Here is a 22368-nt window from a genome sequence, read left to right on the forward strand (position 1 = left end):
GTGAACAAAAGCCAAGAACTTCCCTCTCTCAATAACCAATTACAGAGCAGATTTAGCAGATGTCTTGCTGCTCCAACAAACATCAAATAGTGAATGCCATGGGAAGAGCTAAGGAAAACCAGATGTATCCATTTTTTTCATATGCTACAAAATAAGAAAAACTTGCATTTATATCGCGCTCGTCACGGAGTCAGGACGTCCCTAAGCATTTACAGCCAATGAAGTGCTTTTGAAGTGTAGTCACTGTGGTAAGATAGGAAACGCGGCAGCCAATTTGTGCACAGCAAGCCCCCGCAAACAGCAACGTGAAAATGACAAGATATTCAGTTTTAGTGATGTGTATTGAGAGATAAATATTAGCCAGGACACTGGGGATAACTGCCGTACTTTTCTTCGATATAGTGCCATGGGATTTTTTTCGTCCACCTGAGAGATCAGACCCGGGCGTTGGTTTAAGATTTCATCCAAAAGACAGCACTACTGACAGTGCCGCACTCCCTCAGTACAGCACTGGAGTGTCAGCCTTGATCTTTGTATTTAAGTCTCTGCAGTGGGACATGAACCCACAACCTTCTGACTCTGAAGCGAGAGTGCTACTAACTGAGCCACAGCTGATGCCTTGCTCAAATATAAATATAAACAAGTAAAAGGAAATGTTGATTTCCATCAAAAATTTTATAAAGCCATATTTTTGAGCCATTTTGCCTGTCTATCTTGGTGAGGTATTTCCTGTTATGATTTTAAAATTCTCTCTCAATAAGACTGCAGATTTCTCTTCCTTATGTCAGTATTTTTGGCACAAAATGGCCTTTATATTTCGTATATTGTGCCAGCTGTCAAAGCAATCTTTCAGATGCTATTTTTCATTTCCACGGCTAGTAGTTGACAAAGGGAACTGAAACCATCATAGCTCTATATAAGAAGCCCTCTCGAGTATGACAGCCAAAATGTCCACTTTATGTAGTAAAACTGACAGAAGAGACAGGGTGTGAAATTTATTTTTAGCCCCTTGCCAAGGTAGACAGGCTGGCTGCTAGACAGGTTTTATAGTCAGTTGCTAAATATTGCATATACTAGATGGCATTGTGCCTGTCCATACACCAAGCTCTCTCTCCCCATCAGCAATTCAGATTTGGTCACAGAGTAATTGAAGGGAAAATTACAAAGCTTTCTTTTTCATATATTTCCTTCACCAGTTTTACTCTTTCCCCCCACCCCTTCCTTGAAGGTGTTTACTCCTTGCTAAAATACACTTCTATCACTGAAGATACTGTACCTCAGTCAAGTAGTTGGTATTCATGGTGAATATTGGCTGGTCATTCAATTGTAGGGTGCATCACAGTTGAGCCAAATCCTGTCCTTGGCTGATCTCCACATAGGGTTGTTGGATAGTGGTTAGGACCAGGAATTGTAGATGATTATCCTCTCGCTATCCTTGGGATTTAGCATCTCTACTGCCACCCTGGTTGAGATCAATTAATGCAGCACAGACCTGGAATTGAGCTTGGATCCCCCAGCCTGTATGCTTCATAAGAACATACGAATTAGGAGCAGGATTAGGCCATACAGCCCCTCGAGCCTTCTGCGCCATTCAATACGATCATGTCTGATCTTTGACCTCAACTCCAAGAAAACTTACCTCAGTTGGATACATTCACTGAGGTACTGGGGGAGGGCTACAACTCAGTTTTCACTTCACAGCAGTCTCCCTATACTATGATTTAAATAAAAAAGTTGGTATCCTCTAAAATATTATGTAATTGCTGAGAAAATTGTAGATTGTAAGAGCTTCTATAATTGTAAATATGTAAAAAGGAATAGAGTAGCAAAGGTAATCGTTGGTCTCTTAGAGGCTGAGACAGGTGGAATAAGGAAATGGCAGAGACAAATATTTTGTATCTGTCTTCACAGTAGAAGATACAAAAAGCACACCAAAAATAGTGGGGAACCAAGGGACCAATAAGAGTGAAGAACTTAAAGTAATTAATATCAGTAGAGAAAAAGTACTTGAGAAACTAATGTGACTAAAAGCCGACAAATCCCCTGGACCTGATGGCCTACGTCCTAGGGTTCTAAAAGAGGTGGCTGCAGAGATAGTGGATGCATCGGTTGTGCTCTTCCAAAATTCCCTAGATTCTAGAACGGTCCTAGCAGATAGGAAGGCAGCAAATGTAACACTGCTGTTCAAGAAAGAAGGGAGAGAGAAAACAAGGAACTATTGACCAATTAGCCTGACATCAGTCATCAGGAAAATGTTGTAATCCATTTTTAAGGAAGTGGTAAGGGGCTACTTGGAAAATCATCATTTAATTAAGTAGAGTCACCATGGTTTTATGAAAAAGAAATAGCGTTTAACAAATTTATTAGAGTTTTTTGAGGATGTAGCTAGCAGGGTAGATAAAGGGAACCAGTGGATGTATTATACTTGGATTTCCAAAAGGTATTCGATAAGGTGCCACATAAAAGGCTGCTACACAAGATAAAGGCTCATGGGGTTGGGGGGTAATATATTAGCATGGATAGAGGATTGGTTAACAGACAGAAAACTGAGACTAGAGATAAACGGGTCATTTTCCAGTTGGCAGGCTGTGACGAGTAGGGTGCCACAAGGATCAGTGCGCGGGCCTTGGCTATTTACAATCTATATTAATGACTTGGATGAAGGGACCGACTGCAATGCAACTGCACTTATTGCTGTCGATACAAAGATAGGTGGGAAAGTAAGTTGTGGGGAGGACACACAGCTTGCAAAGGGATATAGACAGATTAAGTGAGTGAGCAGTAAGGTGGCAGATGGCGTATAATGTGAGGTTATTCACTTTGGTAGGAAGAATAGAAAAACAGAATATTTTTTAAATGGCGAGAAACTATTAAATGTTGGTATTTAGAGAAATTTAGATGTTCTCAAACAGGAAACACAAAGTTAGTATATGGATACAGCAAGCAATTAGGAGGGCAAATAACGTTGGCCTTTATTGCAAGGAGGTTGGACTACAGGAGTAACAAATTCTTACTACAAATTTTACAGGGTTTTGGTGAGACCACACGGAGTACTGTGCAGAGTTTTGGTCCCTTTCTCTGAGAAAGGACATGCATGCCTTAATGGAGGAGAGGATTGTCCTATGAGGAAAGATTGAGTAGATTGGGCCTATACTCTCTGGCGTTTAAAAGAATGGGAGGTGATTTAATTGAAACATATATGATTCTGAGGGGGGTTGATAGGGTAGGTGCTGAGAGGTTGGTTCCCCTGGCTGTAGAGTCTAAAACTAGGGGACATCGTCTCAGAATAAGGGGTTGGCCATTTAACACTGAGATGAGGAGGAATTTCTTCATTCAGAAGGTTGTCAACCTTTGGAATTCTCTACCCCTGTGGATGCTGAGTCATTGAGTATATTCAAGGCTGGGATTGATAGATTTTTGGACTCTAGGAGAATCAAGGGTCATGGGGATCAGGTGGGAAAGTGGAGTTGACGTCAAAGTTCAGCCATGATCTTATTGAATGGCAGAGTAGGCTCGAAGGTCCAGATGGCCTACTCCGGCTCCTAATTCTTATGTTCTATAAATGTATTGTTTTTGTGAATCCTACTCTTTGCCTCTCACTCTTTCTCCATTTTTTATCATTTGTTTCCTTTTAATCTTTTGGGCTTTCATCTTAGTTTTAAACCCTATTGAGAGTACTGTTCTGATTTAGTTTAAAGGAGTGACCAGACTTTTCTTCTCGCTTTGTATCTTGTGCTTTCAATCTTGCGCTTTCTGTCTGTCTGTTTCATGCACTTTCTCTCGTTCTGGCTGCCTGGTATGTGTATGTGTCTTTCTCGTCCTCTGATACGTAGATATCCGTCACCTACTTAGTCTTTTGGTTTTCTGTGGTTTTTTTCATACAATGTGTATGTCTTCCTTTTTTTCACATGCTATGCAGTAAGTTACAATTTAACAGACAAAAGCAAAAAGAAACATAACAATACAGGGAATGGCTGTTCCAGTCTAAATTTTCTGCCAAGTTTGCTTTTCAGAATTGAATATGTGTAGGTAGGTTGGAGTTTTGGCCTGATTATACTTTGAAGGACTTGCTACCTGTTTGTTCAGCTGTTCAAGTGTCATACTGTATCATATGTATGGGTTCATTATATACACTCTGGCATCTAACTGCTTTGTTTTATCTTTGATTGTTGTGGGATATCTAGATTTTCATACACTATTCCCAGTTAAGCGGCTGGAGGTTTTATAGGCAGACTTACTGGAGAGCTATTGTCGCGCAGTCTAATGATGTCCAACCTTTTAGAGCAGGGTGGCAAACCTATATACCACAACCATAGATGTTTATAGAGCAGAAGGAGGCTAGTTGATGCATAGTGTCTGTGCCAACTCTTTGCTGCAAAAATACAAAATTATTTAATGGGCCATTTGGAACAGACAAAATCATAATTAAACACAATTCCAGCTACTTTGGAATGTGGAATTTTTGCATGGAACCGATCCCAACTTAGCATTGCCATCTCTTGTGATTCAACAAAAAGTTCCTGTGCTTGTGGGCATTCAGTTTTTTTAAATGCACATGATTCACAAGAGAAATTAAAATATTTCAATTTAAATGTTGCATCAGTCAGAAGCTTTGCAGCTAATTAATTATAAAAATCATGAGTGGTGGAAACCTGCATTCACTGTTCCCCACTGATGCATTACACAAAGGTTTTCATATATATAAAAATTCTCAGGTTGTTTGTGCCCCATTCATGTTTTTGCCCCCCCACTTGGTTTCACAGCTTCAGTTGATTGTCTGCATCACCCACCATCCATTCTCTGCTACCCACTCTGAGTACTTTTCTTTCTATGTTCCTGGCTCAGTCATATTTATTGTGCTGATTTCAATTTTCCAGGCCTGGAGATTTGTTAAGTCTGCTCCTTCATTGGTGGACAGTGGACAGATCCCTTATTGGTGATTTAGATTGTAAATCCACTAATGAAGGAGTTGCCTTTTCTAGTGCAGCTGAAACCAACAGCAGAGCAAATATAAGTAAGCCAGCAAAAGACTTAATAGAAGTTTGCAAGCTGGATGTGACTAGTTTGGACAACCCTGATATGGACCATCCTTTATTGCTAGGCTAATGTTCTTATAATCTTTGAAAAAAAATGTTTCATTGAGGTCACAATGTTGAATATATTGGTGGTAAGTCCATAAGTTTTAAATGTTTAATTTTTGCTAGTTCCACAAAACAAAATGCAAACTTGGCATTTTATTTTGACTGAATTGGTGGAATCTTATACCTTAATATCTATTTCATCAGTATCAATTACACACATGCAGACACTAAAGTATTCGGTACTTAGCTTTTACCAAAATCAAGCACCCTCTTGCAAAACCCTAGATCATTTAAAAGACTATTGTAAAGTTCAGCAGGCATGTCTAACAGTCTTTAATTTATGTTTTTGGTTTATTTATCAAATTAATCAATTTTTTTTCTCCCCTTCCTCATAATTTTTACAGCTTCCTGCAGATCTTTCCAAGATGCACCTCACAGATAATCCACATCCACAGGTGACGCATGTCCCTTCCAGCCAGTCCGGGTGCAGTATTGCCAGTGACTCTGGGAGCAGCAGCCTGTCGGATATCTATCAGGTAAAGTTACAATGAGGAGAAACATTATAATTATTCATCTTTCAGTAATTATTCACTCAATCACACATCACAAAGCAACAATTAGTATTTATTAAACACCTTTAGCATTTAAAAAAGTCCCAAGACACTTCACAGACAGTTTTATAGAAAATGGATGTTGAGCCAGAAAAGGAGAGATTAAGAGGGTCGACAGAAAGCTTGGTCAAGGACAGAAGTTTTTAAAGGAAAAGAGAAAGTGGTGTGGAGAGTCAGAAGGGTTTAGGGAGGGACTTCCAGAGAGCAAGGTTCTGGTTACAGTGATAACGTGAAAATATGGGGGTTGGAGACATTGCGGACGGGGCGGGGGGTGGGGGGAATGCACAAGAAACCAGAGTCAGAAATATAGAGCACTGGAATGAATATAGGGTTGGAGAATATTGATCAGACAAGAGTGATTTAAAGACAAGAGATAGGATTTAAACTTGAGGCTTGGAGGTGATGGATGAGCGAGACTGAATGCGAGGCGGGACACATGCAGCAGAGTTTGGGTTAAATTAGCATTTAAGGAGGGACGAGAATGGGAGGTCAGCAAGGAGTAGTCGAGTCTGGAGGTGATGATGGCATATGTAAAATTTTTAGTGGCGGGGAAGGGTGAACTGGAGTGGAAGCAGGAGTAAGTTGTTTTTGTGATGGAACTGGAGCTGAACTCTGGGTTCAACTGGACTGCCAGGTCGTAAACAGTCTGGGTCAACCTGTGAGAGTGGCCAGAGAGAGTGATGGAATCAGTGGCAAGAGAGCAACGTTTATTGCGGGTTCTGATGGTTTTGGTCTTCAGTGTTGAGCTGGAGGAAATTGAGGCTGATGCAAAGCAAAACAAAGTATCGTTATATCACAGAACAGATTTTGCTGGTGTGATTATACGCCCTTGCTCTCCTGTATTTCATTGTATCTATTAGTTACCTTAGGCAGAAACCCATTGAAAGTGAGGTATGGAGATTAACTGGGAAATCTTGTATGCTTACGTTCATTAATAAAAGTCAAAACTGTACCAGGAGACAAGCTTTATTATTTAATTTTAAGTTTTCTTTGTGAAATTTGTGTTCATCAGGGTAAGGACTATTAATGCTGGCGATTGGAGCACTTTCAATTTCAGGCACCTGGTGTCAGTACTGCTAGTCAGGTATAGCACAGTTAGGTCTAAGTAAACCTCCTACTCAGCCCCAACCACAAAAGAGCTCTCTTTCCACACTAGTGTAACATTTTTCCATTTCCCATGCTAACCATCATATGATTTCATTGAATGAAATAACCAGCAATGAGGAGAAATTTTTTTGCTATTGTATTGCTCAAACTCATTTCATTTAGGACCCTTGCAGCAGGCAGGGGAAGATTGTCATTCCTTCAGCATGTAAAAGATTGTGGTTCAAAAGTATGCCCTACCATTTGACACTTGCAGTGCCATTGTGTAGATTGTATTGTACTGTGTTTTGTTCTCTTTCAGGATTACTGTTTTAAGATCTTGTAATATCGAGTGTTATCTTCTAACAGAGAGTACCAAGTACAAGTGTTTTAAGTTAAACTCGCAAAACTGGCCATGCTCTTAGAATTAACTAATATTTCTGAAATCTGTTGATTGCACATTGAAAGGGAAAAGAGGCTTTTATTTCCAGCAGGTTATGCAGAAGTAAATATTTGATGAGATGTCAGCTTAAAATAATAAATGTGACCATTAGTTTGGGCAGAGCAAGACTTTTACCTATTTTGAAAATAGTTGATTTTCGATATTGCATCGTGGTTACTGACATTCTTCTGACCAATGTTTAAATGTGTTTTATTTAAAATGTCAAGTTGATATTTGATGAAATAATACATTGCTAGCTTAAAGAATCTAAAATGCCACTGTAACCTTTAGAATTATGCCCTGACATTAGCTATAATATCACATTTGGACAGAGGTTTCTGATTTGTGATCTTTTGTTAACCAAGATAGCTTATTGATTCAGAGCTTTAAATACTTCACGTGATGCAGGGTTCTAACATGTATTGTATACCAGTGGCTTTACTCTGAATATTACCACCTGCAGCTTGCTTTTCATTCTTTAAAAAGTAATGAATTTGTGGTATCTTCCCAAGAGTGCACTTCTAGAGAACGAAGTGATAGTGTGTTACCTGAAGGAACTGTATGCAACAAGTGTGAGGAGCTCATGGACTTCTTTGTATCAAAGATTGAGACCATCCGATCAGCTGCCTCTGCGAGTTCACTTCCTTCACCTAACCTACAGGGCTAAACTTCATCTGACGCTCCCACCTGTCCTAGCCTTAAACTCACATTTTTCTAGTTTCTCTCTGATCTCTCCTCTTAATCTTTCCAAACTCATCTTATCCATGAGACCCACTTCCTGCTCTCTTGACCCTATTCCCACTAAACTGCTGACCACCCAACTTCCTTTTCTGGCTCCCATGTTAGCCGACATTGTTAACGGTTCTCTCTCCTCGGGTACTCTCTCTCCTCGGGTACTGTTCTCCTCTCCTTCAAATCTGCTATCATCGCCCCTCTTCTCAAAAAAACAACCCTTGACCCCACTTTGCTTGCTAGCTATCACCCTATCTTCAACCTCCCTTTCCTGTCCAAAGTACTTGAACGTGTTGTTGTCTCCCAAATCCGTGACCATCTTTCCATGAATTCAATGTTTGAAAACTTCAATCTGGTTTTCGCCCCTGCCACAGTACCGAAACTGCTCTCATCAAAGTCACAAATGACATCCTTTGTGACTATGACAAAGATAAACTATCCCTCTTCGTCCTTCTACACCTATCTACAGCCTTTGGCACAGTTGACCACTCCATCCTCCTCCAACGCCTTTCCGCCAATGTCCAGCTGGGTGGGACTGCACTCGCCTGGTTCCATTCTTATCTATTTAATCGTAACCAGAAAATCTTCAGCAATGGCTTTTCTTCCTGCATCGTTACCTCTGATGTCCCCCAAGGATCTGTCCTTGGCCCCCTCTTATTTCTCATCTATCTGCTGCCCCTTGGCGATATCACACGGAGTCAGTTTCCACATGTACGCAAACGACACCCAGCTCTACCTCTCCACCACTTCTGTCGACCCCTGCTTGGTATCTAAATTGTCAGATTGCTTGTCCGACATTGGGTACTGGATGAGCAGAAATTTTCTCCAGTTAAATATTGGGAAGACCGAAGCTATTATCTTTAGTCCTTGCTACAAATTGCGTTCCCTAACCACTGACTCCATCCCTCTTCCTAGCATCAATCTGAGAGTGAAAAAGACTGTTCGCAACCTAGGTGTCATATTTGACCCTGAAATGAATTTCCAGCCACATATCTGTGGCATAACTAAAACTGCCTTTTTCCACCTCCGTAATGTTGCCCACCTCCGTCCCTGCCTCAGCTCTTCTGCTGCTGAAACCTTCATTCATGTCTTTACCTCTAGACTTGACTATGCCAACTCACTCCTGACTTACCTTCCACAATCCACACTACGTAAACTTGAAGTCATCCAAAACTCAGCAGCCCGTGTACTAACTCGCACCAAGTCAAGATCACCCCTGTACTTTCTGACCTACATTAGCTCCCAGTTAAACAATGCCTCGATTTCAAAATTCTCATCCTTGTTTATAAATCACTCCATGGACTTGCCCCTCCCTATCTCTAATCTTTTTCAGCCTCACAATCCCACAAGATGTCTGCGCTCCTCAAATTCTGGCCTCTTGAACATCCCTCATTATAACTGCTCAACCATCGGTGGACGTGCCCTCAGCTGCCTGGGCCCTAAGCTCTGGAACTCTCTCCCTAAACCTCTATGCCTCTCTACCTCTCTCTCCTCCTTTAAGATGATTGTTAAAATCTACCTCTTTAAACAAGCTTTTGATCATCTGCCTTAATTTCTTCTGTGGCTCGGTGTCAAATTTATCTGTTTGTAACACTGTTGTGAATGAAGCGTCTTGGGACGTTTTATTACGTTAAAGACGCTATGTAAATAAAAGTTATTATTATGACACTAAGTGAGACTCATGGGGGTCACTTGCTAAGTGGCAGCGCACTATCGCATTAGTTTGTGTTAGACTTGATTTCTGAATCATGGGGAAGCAGGAACCCACAATTTCTATTTTTAATTCAATGTTTTTTTTAAATGACATGCGATGGTGACGTGGGTAGTTTTCATGATTCCTTTGTATAAATAGAATCTTCACTTAAGATGAATGCATCACTTTTTCCATCCCTCCAACAACCAACCTAAATGTTTAAATGGAAGTCATGCAGGTAGTGCTACCATGGACTTGAATACAATGACCACTTGGGGCAAGTCCATGATTGAGTATTATAGTATAATAACCAGCATCTGAGGCTGCCATATGAGGTTCTACTTAAAAGTCCTTTGACCTCACAAAAGTTTTACATTATCAGTGTGTATACTCTTCCTCTCATAATATCTTTTGAAATCTAATTTTAAACAGGAGTGTATGTAAAATATAAGTGGAACACATTGTTAAACCAAACCTAACTAGTTACACTACATCTAGCGTGCTGGATTTCTTCCATGGCTTGGCAGAATTTAGACTATGAGCCACTCAGAGCTTCATTTAGAAGGGTCAATCGAATGGTAATTATAGTCTAGTGTTTTAGTGCAGGATGCAATTTCATAACACATTCGCAGAATAAGCTGCAAAATTGTTCTCTGTGTTAAAGTAATAGACAGTGGTTGTACTGTACAGGTATTCTGATCAATATAATTGACATGCACCAATTTTCATTGCTAAGCTTTGTCATTCCCCCACAAGTCTCCACTCCTCCATTGCTTAAAGTCCACTGCCTCTAACGGTAGGTGCATTTGAGCTCAATCAACACAAGCTACATGTGCATAAAACATTGTCCATCCCCTGACCCAACTTGTTCTGTGTTTTTACTGTGCTTTTTTCAACGTTTGGAACTCTACGCACATTTGATTTCCCGGACTCCTGGATTTCTCTGCCATCAGGACTGCTGCTCGACTGGACTGCATTGTATGACTGATCTGCCTCTGGTTGCTAACTCCACTAATTCTTCAGAACTCTTAGATCACCTTTAGCTGGACTAGGTGGGACCGACATCACAAGCTCCATCAGCTGCTCTTGTTCTTGTGTGATCCTCACTTACTTATATTAGTTCCTTGGTCCAGCTTCCTTATCTGCACCGATTCAGTGGATCTATCATTTATCTGCCTTGGTTCACTCCATTTCACTGCTCTTAGTCCATGGGTTTCACTCCCACTGCCTACCAGATCCGCGGGGGTGCACTGCTAACACCTGACGCCACTGCACTGCACCCCTTAATCGACCTCTGCTGGCTCATGGTTATTTCAGCTCTTCATTTGCCCTCTGTTTTCACTGAACAACGTCCAGCAGTACTCCTATTGATACTCTGATTCTCGAACAGCTCCTGGATTCACTTTCTCACCACAACTGTCCCCAAACTTGGATATTGATTCTCCAAAATGACTACACCCTGTCAACTCGTCATCATAATCCCACCAGTAATTTTGGACTCCTCCCTGTCCTCTGTTTACGACTAGGACTTATTTCTTCTAATCTTAGCTTTGTAACTTAATCTTAGCTTTGTAACTTAATTTTCCTCTGTGTCTACTTATGTGTCACTCCAGACCAGAGCCCAATAGTCTGTCTCTTTTTTATTTCGGTTGGCCCCTTCTTGCCCGTCTCCTTCCCTTTCTGTAACCTCTACCACTTTTCATTTCCCGATTTATAAATACTTTGCCCACCCACCCCCCACCCCCACTAAATCTTTACCCCAAAACATCACTACTCCTCTGCCTTCCTAATCACTTGCCACCATACCAGTCTTGAATCCCACCTGGATAAAGCCCGCAGATTTACTCTCTCGGCATTCTCTAAAGGGCTAAAAGTAACCTTAACTGTCCCATCCTGTCGCCAATCTTCCTACCCAGCGTGTTTACTGGGGGCTAATCATGCAGACCTTCTCCTTGTTCTGCTCACCCCCCCCCAACTGTCCCCCAGGACTCTGCCAGTGGATGAACAATGATGCCCCTCCAAAATGTCCACTCACGGCCCTTGTCATTCTCGACCCTATTGTGGACAATGCATTGATATGGTTTTGACTGAAACGTGTCTCTTGGAATGCAAAACTTTGCTCCTTACTGCAACTTCCCTTTCGAGCTGTGTTTTCTAGCACTGACTTGCCCAAATCCGAGGTGCTGCCCTTAATACCAAATGATACCTTCATCTTTCCCATTGCTCCTCCAGCACCTTCTGCATTGAGTACCTCACCTTGTTCCACCCCACTCAAAATCCTGGGTACACCCAGTGATACCAGCCCTCAGCCTCTGCACTGAGTGACTCCTCATCCTTGGTAATATCAATCTCCTCCATCTCAACTCACAACCTTGAATCCTGGATGATCATCCCTCTCAACCCAATGAGCTGTTCTCGTAATGTAGCATTGCATAATACAGTTGGGGAAAATGAACGCATGGCTTTGTTTTGACATCTGCATTGGATGACTGTGTTAAACATCTGGTTCTGGTACGTAAAACAAAATTGAAAAAGTTCCTGTTTTGTAATGATTCAATGAAAAGATGAATCAGTTCAGAAAGAAATTGCAATGGGTCAAAGCTAGTAACTGTTTTGACATGTTAACATTTGCACTGCATTTCTTTGTAGTGGATTTTCTTCTCGTTGAGGTGGGGAAATGTTCCACTGCCTTAGCACCTAACATCTGTCAGTTTGCCATAGGCTGAATGTTCAGCTCAGTTACAACACAGGTTTGATTCAATATAAAGCTCCTTCTGCTGTGCCGAACATCATGCATTGACTCCCAACTACAGAAGAGTCAACATTTTATTTTCACAGAGCAGATTTGACACAATTTTGGATAGTTTTGTTCTGTGGACTTGCATGACTGCCTGTGCATTTTACACAGGGCAGCCGATGTTGAAAGGAGACTTCTATTTCATCATTCTCAGTCTGTGTCCAAACTCCAGTCCCAGATATGAAAGGACTGCAGAGTAAATTTTCCACTTCTATGATCCTGATGCATGCTGGAAATATCATGCCCACATTCTGTAATTATTTATCCATTAAAATTACTGAACAGAAAAATATTACCTGCACCAGAAGTGCAAAAGCAGAATGTTTCCCCATTATGTTCTAACCCATTGCACCATCTTACCCCATGTAGAAGAGATGCTGCAAAGGTGTGTTTAAAGCACAAGGTCGAGATACAAATTATCTTTGTTTATAATTGGCACTGGCCAATATAATGGGAAAAAAACTCGTTATTTCAGGAGAAATCCATCTTAAAATTGGGCTAGCTAATTTACTTGATAAGGATGTACTTCGTGTAGCTAATCAATTGTTTGAAGTTCTCCGTGGACAGCACAGTTGCACCATGTGATGAGCAACTAACCCATAAGGATTTATTACAGGTATTTCTTGGTCTCACTGATCTCAGATGCATGGCAGTGGAGGGCTGCAGTTGGCCTTGGCTTCCCCAAGCTATGGAAAGGAAGTATCAGTCAGATTTCTGCTTCTGATTCTGTTGGAAAGTACTTGTGAGTGAGGACAGGTTTGGGCTTAGATGTGATACCTACTGTTGTCACTAGCTTGTTGAGCACCCCAGACTTGCACGTGAAGAATGACTATTTGGATGAAGGATCAGATGGTGACTGGTACCCACGAAACTATACCCACTGCCTTCAGAAGAAAAAAAAAGGAGAGTCTCACCATTAAGGTAGCTTTTAAAATTCTGAAAAAGTGTATAAGATCCTTTTCTTTTTGGTGAGTGCTGATGACATCACAGTGGCACTGGCTCGGAAATTTCTGCCAGTCTGCGATAACCGAGTGATTGAAAATGTGTTTAGCAAACCTGGTTTGTATTGGGTCATGAACAAAGTTCCAAAAAAAATAAAAGTAATCTTTCACATTGTAAAAGGACACTAGATTTGCTAGAGAGATATGGGGTGAAGATCAGGTGTGAAATTTGGAAGGATTTGATGCGAGATGCCTCCTTATCGCCTCCCCACCCACATCCGTTTCTGTCTGGAGCATTTATGCAATGTTTGCTCCTTTATTTTACACTCGTTTCTTCTTTCCACTGCCTCGTCTTTTCAAACTGATATATATTTTTGAGGGGCTAAGAGTGGGATGTGTGCCATTTCTTCTTTTTTAATTTGTTAAAATTCACAAAATTTTACATCAGATCTAAAAAGACTCTGGAATTGAAATCTTTCATCCCTCCTGCTGAGCTGGGTTTTGATAAGAATAATTGATTTGGGTTCCTTCAGTAAACTTGATTAGTGAGCTCCTCGGTTCACTACAAATGAGGCATGGATGAGCAAGGCTGTTAGTTTTCTAACATCCTGTTGTATGAAAAATTAAATGGCCATGCAACTCAGCATGCACTCCTACTTCACAAACAGTTAATCAAACTGGAGTGTTGGCCACAACTAGAAACTTCAGTAATGTAGATCATCATACAAACAAATACTGAGGACAATGCTCTTCCTAAAAATACCATGGTGGCACTAACTTCGAATAACTGAAGAAAGACTTGGATTTATATAGCGCTTTTCACGACATCTCAGTGCTTTACAGCCAATGAAGTACTGTTGTAAAGACAGAGATCACCTTGCTACAAATATATTCAGGTACGGGGGCACTACACTTGTTTTCCTTGTTCTATCTGTTTGTATCATAATATAATTGTGAAATATTTGTTTCTTTTTCTTGCCATTTCTTGTGACTTTTGAATATTAATGTTTGGCCAATGATACTAGATTTCATCTTTGGATTGCAATGGCTTAAGGGAGTATTTGATTTTGACAGTCTTTGAGGGAGCTGAATTAATATTGGTTGACACCATCATCAAAAGAGATTCAGCTACCATATTAATTCAGTTCCTTTGTACCATGGGTGCCGGCAACTTTTTTAATGTCATCAGTATTTACTGTTTTTAAAAATCAACAAAAATGACTGAAAAAAAATCGCAGTAGTATCAAAATCCATTTTAGGAACATAGAAACATAGAAAATAGGTGCGGGAGTAGTCCATTCGGCCCTTCGGGCCTACACAGTCATTCAATAAGATCATGGCTGATCATTCACCTCAGTACCCCTTTCCTGCTTTCTCTCCATACCCCTTGATCTCTTTAGCCGTAAGGGCCATATCTAACTCCCTCTTGAATATATCCAATGAACTGGTATCAACAACTTTCTGCGGCAGGGAATTCCACAGGTTTAACAACTCTGAGTGAAGAAGTTTCTTCTCATCTCAGTCCTAAATGGCCTACCCCTTATCCTAAGACTATGTCCCCTGGTTCTGGACTTCCCCAACATCGGGAACATTCTTCCCGCATCTAACCTGTCCAGTCCTGTCAGAATCTTATACGGTTCTATGAGATCCCCTCTCATCCTTGTAAACTCCAGTGAATACAGCCCCAGTTGATCCAATCTCTCCTCATATGACAGCCCAGCCATCCCTGGAATCAGTCTGGTGAACCTTCGCTGCACTCCCTCACGAGCAAGAATGTCCTTCCTCAGATTAGGAGACCAAAACTGAACACAATATTCCAGGTGAGGCCTCACTAAGGCCCTGTACAACTGCAGTAAGACCTCCCTGCTCAAATCCCCGAGCTATGAAGATCAACATACCATTTGCCTTCTTTACTGCCTGCTGTACCTGCATGCCAACTTTCAATGACTGATGAACCATGACACCCAGGTCTAGTTGCACCTCCCCTTTTCCTAATCTGCCACCATTCAGATAATCTGCCTTCGTGTTTTTGCCCCCAAAATGGATAACCTCACATTTATCCACATTATACTGCATCTGCCATGCATTTGCCCACTCACCTAACCTGTCCAAGTCACCCTGTAGCCTCTTAGCGTCCTCCTCATTCATTCAGGCATCCGGCATGGACTGGTTGGGCTGAATAGCCTGTTTCTGTGCCATATATCGTATGTAATATTGTCGGGGTTAAAACTCCTCAAATGTGTTTCTCTAATAATTTTTCCAGGGAAAAATATCTAAAGGATATCAAAGATGCTAATTCCACTACAGTAACTGGTTGATTTTTAAGTGGAGTCCTGATGGTGAGACTTGTTCTTAAAATAAAATCCTGCTTTCATTTTTATCCAACCAGTTTATTTGCTTTTTAAAAATAATAAATCCAGAAGATCATTGTACCTTTGATAAGTGTTACACATTTAATTGCCAAGCAAACTCCACTGTTGTTGGTGTTAAAATTCAGCAATGCTCTTCATGAAGATTCTAATTATGTATGACTTGGATTGGCTTCCTGTTGCTTTGGATGGTAGTGATGAGATCGAATCCCTCTCATCCCAGCTGTATGCCTCTTCTAAAGGTTAAACAGGAAAAGAGCATCCTTTTGCCCTGTTGAGAAAGGGATAAATGAAAACCAACTATCGTCGGGGCAAGCACTGCACAGATTGGGTGCAAAATTTAAAAATAAATAAAAGAACAAATACGCAGTGCAGTCAAAATAGTTTCCTCGTCAGTGGGGGAGTGAAGTTTGCAGTAGACATTGATATTTTTAGGACGGTCAATACAACTCACATTGCCAGTCTGCATATCCTGTATGCAGTGCCATTTCTGTGCTTAAGACAGCCAGTAATTGTCCTCGAGCGCAGTGCAATTTCCTGTAATTGTAAAGGGTTGTCCAATTCTTTCTTATGGTTGTGTAAATGTTAAAGACTAGATCTGAGGCTGCTTTCAGCATTGATCCGAAACTCTTAATTATTAATACATTCATCCTCTTGTATAACAGATATATGAATAGAGGGGGTTGCTTTGCTTATGTCTGCATAACATTTGGCTGGCATTTATGTAAGTCAGTACTCATTTTTTATTTGCTACCCCAATTGAAATTATAAATATAAAATAATTTATTACAGCTTCTCGATGTCCATAGATGGGACTTAATTTTTGGTCAATCAAGTCTTTAACATGGAAGGAAATCAAGCTCTTGTTTATTGACCTCGAAACCAAGTTACTGAGAAATTTACGCAGCTAACGGTCCTGTTTGCCCAATATGGAATACACACTCTCCGCATCTACCCATCCAGTTCAGATACAGCTTGGCAGAGCCAAGGCTTAGGGACCCCAGTTATGCATTTATATAGCACCTTTAACATAGAAAAACATCCCAAGGTGCTACACAGAAGCATAATCAGACACAAATCAACACAACAACAAACAACAACATCATCATCATCATCATAGGCAGTTCCTCGAAACGAGGATGACTTGCTTCCACGCCGAAAAGGGATGAGTTCACAGGTGTTTCAATGAAGGACCTAATATTCCAGGTCCTGAGCTACATCCTGAAGGATGGAAGATGCCTCTGCGTGGATTTTTTTAACGTGTGGTGGCCGCTGCATACTAGCCACCACACGGGCTTGACAGAGCTCGGTCTTGGTCCAGTGGCAAGGATTACCCAAGACGACTGGAGACCAGCTCTGCCGCACGGACCTAGTGAGCACACATATTGCAGTGTGGGCTGGCCTGTGCTGCCCCTGGCCTCGAACTCTCGCTCACAACAACAACTTGCATTTATATAACACATTTAACTAGTAAAACATCCCAAGGCAAACAGAGCATTATCAAACAAAATTTGACACCGTGCCAGATGGGGAGTGGAGAGCCCATTGAGCTTTAAATGAAAATTTTAAACTTAAAGCATTGGGGGCCTGGGGGTTAATGTAGGTCAGTGAGCAGGACTTGGTGCGGGATAGAATATGACAGGTAAGCTGAACGGAGGGTGAAGGAAGAGAGGCCAGCCAGCAGAGTGTTGGAATAGCTGAGTCTGGAGGTGCCAGAGGTATAGATGAGGGTTTAGGCAGCAGATGGAGTGAGGCAGGGGTAATGACTGGGCAGTGTTACAGAGAGGAAGTAGGCAGTCTTTGTGATGGATGGGATATGGGATTGTACACTGAGTCAGGGTTCAAATAGGGCGCCTGGATTGCAAGCCGTGTGGTTCAACCTGAGACAATGGCCAGGGGAGGAGAATGGAATCAGTGGCAAGAGTACGGCGTTTGTGGCAAGAGCCGAAGACAATAGCTTCAGTATTCAACTGGAGGAAATTGTGGCTCATCCAGGACTGGATGTCAGATACGCAGTCTGACAACAAAGGCAGTGGAAGGTTTGAGAGAGTGGTGGTGAAGTTAGAGCTGGGTGTCGTCAGCGTATATATATATATATATATATATATATGTAACCTGACACCACATTGGTGGATAATGTACATGAGTAGGAGGATGTGGCTAAGGACAGATCCTTGAGGGACTCCAGAGGTAATGTTGAGGGAGTGGGAGGAAAAACCATTCCCAGAAATGCTCTTGATATTTTTGAACAGATAAGAGAGAGGCGTTGAAAGGCGTTGGTGTGGTTAACAGTGTTTAAAACTGTAGGGAGGTCAAGAAGGACGAGTAGAAATAGTGCACTAAAGTAACAGTCACAGTGGGCGTTATTTGTGGCATTGATTAGGGCCATTTCACTCCTGAGGTAGTTTGCACGGACGAGAATGGTCGAGGGTGGATTTTTGAAGAGGGTTGATGACGACAGTTTTAAAAGGGAGAGAGAAAGTAACTGAGGAGAAGGAACCATTTACCATGTCAGCTAGTATGAGGGCCTGGAAAGAAAGTTGGGTAGTCAGCAGCTTAGTGCAAATAGGGTTAAGAGAGCAGGTGGTGGGTCTCATAAACAAGATGAGCTCGGAAAAGGCATGGAGGGACAGAAACTAGAAGACAACATAAGTTCAGGACTCGGGCAGGAGAGAACCTTGAGGGAGGTTTGCGCGGGGAGGGGCGGGGCAGGGGGGAGCGTGGCTGCTGCAGCTGAATGGTTTGTCTCTATCTTAATAAAAAAGTCCATAAGCTCCTTCCACTTGTTGGAAGTGTGGGTGGAGAGGGCAGGGGTTTATGGAGAAGGTTGTTAGTGGAGAAAAGGAGCTGGGCGCTGCCTTTGCTTTCCCGAATGATCCGAGAATAGTAAACGGTTTGAGAGAGAGAACAGGCCCGATTGTGTTTGATGTGGTCCAGCCAGATCTGGCAATAAATGGTTCAACCAGTTGTGTGCCAGAGAGGCTCATGTCTGTGGCCCTTGGACGTGAGGGAGTGATGATGGGGCCATGCCAGAATAGGAGAGTAAGGATTGTACTGTGGACAAGAACATTAAAGGTGGAGATGAGCGAGTGGTTGAGCAAATTAATAGCTGCAGGAGTATTGAGAAGAATGGAAGGCCAAAGGCTTGGCAGTTTACAGCTTTAAAGCGCAATTATAAGTGACTTGGGTGGATGTTTTTTTCCACTGGTGGACACGGAAGTAAGTGGGGATGGAAGGGAGTAGGAAGATGTGGGTGGTGAAGGATACAAGTAAGTTGCTGGACATTGTCTTGGCTGTGATCAAGACAATGAGAGTAAAGAGACCACGTGAGATGGCAAGTTTGAGGGGTCGACCGTAAATATGAGTAGGAGAGTTTATATAGCGGGATAAGTTAAAGGAGGACTGGAGGGAAATTAAATCAAAGGAAAGAGACGAGGTGAGTTCAGGCTTGTATTTAAAACTAGATCTTGCAATCTATGACCTGTTGCAGGATGCTGATGTACTTGTGCCATCATTTCTTTTCAACCATATGTTTAATAATTTAGTATTTGACTTTGTCTATCATAACCGTCCAGCCAACCAGAAACAAATTAGTTTTACCAGCTACAGATTAATCTGAAAATAAATCTGATGATCCAACAGCTTGATTTAATGGTTTCAAATTCCTTTATATAATCATTAAAATTTAACAAAACCGTTGTTTTAATGATGCCAGATTAAGTTATTGATTATGAAAAGAGCAGAGGGCAGAATCAGCATTTGAGGGAATAATTTCCGCAAAGAAAGTGGAAAATTGGGATCAAAGAGTCATTCTATCATAATGCACACAATAAAAGTTATAGTGGAGATGGTATGAGAGTAGCTCTGGGAGTGAATTATTCAAATATACTGATATTAGCTAGCATTTAATATCAGTGTTACATGTTTATGTTTCTTTATTTTAAATAACTTTCAAGATAAAGTCTGGCTCTTTGTGTCATAAAGAGTTGTCAATGCTGAGATGTCTAGAAACATCTGTAACATGTTCAGGGATTGGACAAAGAGCCCTCTTAATTCAACTTTTGGTTTGAGCATGTACCCTCATTGAATTCCCCTTGTTTTTTTTTTAGAAAGCAGAAGAACAAAATACATTGAATTTTGACTTGGGCTTTCACTGCCAACAAAATTAATAAACAGTGAAAGAACAAGTGACTGCAGAATAGTTGAATTGTATATCCTGTGACAAGATTAGTATATTGTTTTTATGTCAAGCCCTTTCTAATGTGTATAATTTAGAAATTGTGTGAGGGACCACCTTTGCTGAACATACTGTTTTGTTCGTCGGTGTCTGTTTATAAAAGATGACTAAATATTGGGATGATTTTTTGTTAATCTGCCTTGTGAAGATGCAGTGATTTGAGTATGTTAAGATGAGGTAAGAGAAATGAGAACAATAAATGTTCTGCAAGTTAATGCTCAATGATAGTAAGACTAAAAAGTAGCCTTTTGCCAATAGACCCAATAATTGCATCAGTTGAAACTGTTCTCAAATCTAGGAGTTGAGGAGTTCTCCAGAAACTTTGATAACCTCATCCCACAATTAACGCTTATCCTGCTAACGTGTTGATGTGGTAATTTCAATAATTAGAAACCATTTAGTTATTTAGAGCACTGATTTTCAGACTGGAACAGGGAAGAAGCCTGTTTTGGACTCTGAATCCAGAATTATTATCCGAAAACCGGACATTTTTGGGGCAAAACCCAAAATTCGGCTCGGATTTTGTCAAGGATTCCGGATTGCAGACGATAGATTTGCTTGTCTGTAATCCAGAAATCCGAAAAACCAGAACGGACTCAGTCCCGAGGATTCCGGATTTTAGACGTTGTACCTGTATACTTTCTACAAATCCAAATCTATTAAAATAGATATATTTTCATTTTTGAGTAAATATAACAATAATGTTCACTAAATTGAAAATGAGAATTCACAAGTCCAGCCATACTGTTTAAAACCTCTGACACTTCTCTGCATCTTGCCTTAATTTCAATGTAGATTAATAGGTACAGGTATTTGATTTTATGATGTTTTCAGAGGATATCAATATCTCTGATATACTCGTCCCATCTGAGTGCAAAATTCATTTTATAACATTATCATACTATCACCAGCATCTGTGATCTATAATAACATAAGAATTAGGAGCAGGAGTAGGCCATTCGGCCACCCGAGCCTGCTCCGCCATTCAATAAGATCATGGATGATCTTCTACCTCAACCCCACTTTCCTGCACTATCCCCATATCCCTTGATTCACTTAATATCCAAAAATCTATCGATCTCTGTCTTGAATATACTGAAAGACTGAGCCTCCACAGCCCTCTGGGGTAGAGAATTCCAAAGATTCACCACCCTCTGAGTGAAGAAGTTTCTCCTCATCTCAGTCCTAAATGGCTGACCCCTTATTCTGAGACTGTGACCCCTGGTTCTAGAGTCCCCAGCCAGGGGAAACATCCTCCCTGCCTCTACCCTGTCAAGCCCTGTAAGAATGTTATATGTTTCAATGAGATCACCTCTCATTCTTCTCGAGAATATAGTCCTAGTCTACTCAATCTTTCCTCATAGGACAATCCCCTCATCCCAGGAATCAGTCTGGAGAACCTTCATTGCACTCCCTCTGGCAAATATATCCTTCCTCGGGTAAGGACACCAAAACTGTACACAATACTCCAGGTGTGGTCTCACCCGGGCCCTATATAATTGCAGTAAGGCATCTTGGGGGTTTAACTTTTCACAGAGAGATACTGTGTTTTTATGGCACCTTAATATGGACACCCTGATTAACATAGAAGTATTTCTTTCTACAGGCTACAGAGAGTGAAATGGGGGATGTGGATCTTACCGGTCTTCCAGAAACAGCAGTAGACTCTGAAGAAGAGGAAGAAGATGAAGAGGACATTGACCGAGCATCTGATCCATTGATGGGCAGGGATGTTGTTAGAGAGTGTCTGGAGAAAGATCCAGTGGACCGAACTGATGATGACATTGGTACGATTTAGGGAAATTATCTTTAGCTCTACCATTTCCACCCACCTTTACTTCTATCCCTGTTTTCATGCACTTTTGCCTGGCTTGATGCCTTATTTACATTAGTATTGTGCTGAATTTAAGTTCATAACATCCTAAACTTGCTATAGAAATACTAAAATAGAGGGGTTGAATCATGCTAAATCGGTCTATGTTATTTCAAGTGAGCCCACCCAAATATTTGGCTTTGCAGCAATTTAACTTTCATGATTTTCTGGTTCCAGTTTATTCATATATTGCAACAGAAATAACTTGCTAGCGTGTTAACAAATATGGAGACTTTTGATTATAGACAGATGAACTTTGATGACCATGGGAATCCCTGCGTTTCCCTTGAGTCCAAACACTCTAGCCTGACCTTTCTATTGTTGGCATCCTGTACTGTTCCAGCCCTGATGCAAGCAATACAAATAAGTATCTTAGCTTTTATTCTGGGCACTCTTCAGCCTGATCTGAATATTGACTTTAGTAACTTGAGACTTTAGCTATATGCTCCATTTGTTTAGGGTAAAGGGTGTTGGTAATGTAGGTGGATAGATTAGTGGATAGGTTACTG

At 41.1% G+C, this 22368-nt stretch overlaps 1 protein-coding gene across 15 annotated transcripts in view; it reads left to right on the forward strand.

The window, feature by feature from the left end:
- Window positions 1-22368, forward strand: part of LOC139262901 (rap guanine nucleotide exchange factor 6-like) — a 448770-nt gene that overhangs the window by 321911 nt on the left and 104491 nt on the right. For all 15 annotated transcript variants that reach the window (XM_070878168.1, XM_070878169.1, XM_070878171.1 and 12 more), the window contains 2 exons: window positions 5486-5617; window positions 21593-21773. In XM_070878168.1, the coding sequence (XP_070734269.1) occupies window positions 5486-5617; window positions 21593-21773 (313 nt within the window). The remainder of the gene's footprint in view (window positions 1-5485; window positions 5618-21592; window positions 21774-22368) is intronic.

The sequence above is a fragment of the Pristiophorus japonicus genome, chromosome 4 (assembly GCF_044704955.1).
Source record: "Pristiophorus japonicus isolate sPriJap1 chromosome 4, sPriJap1.hap1, whole genome shotgun sequence".
Lineage (NCBI taxonomy): Eukaryota > Metazoa > Chordata > Chondrichthyes > Pristiophoridae > Pristiophorus > Pristiophorus japonicus.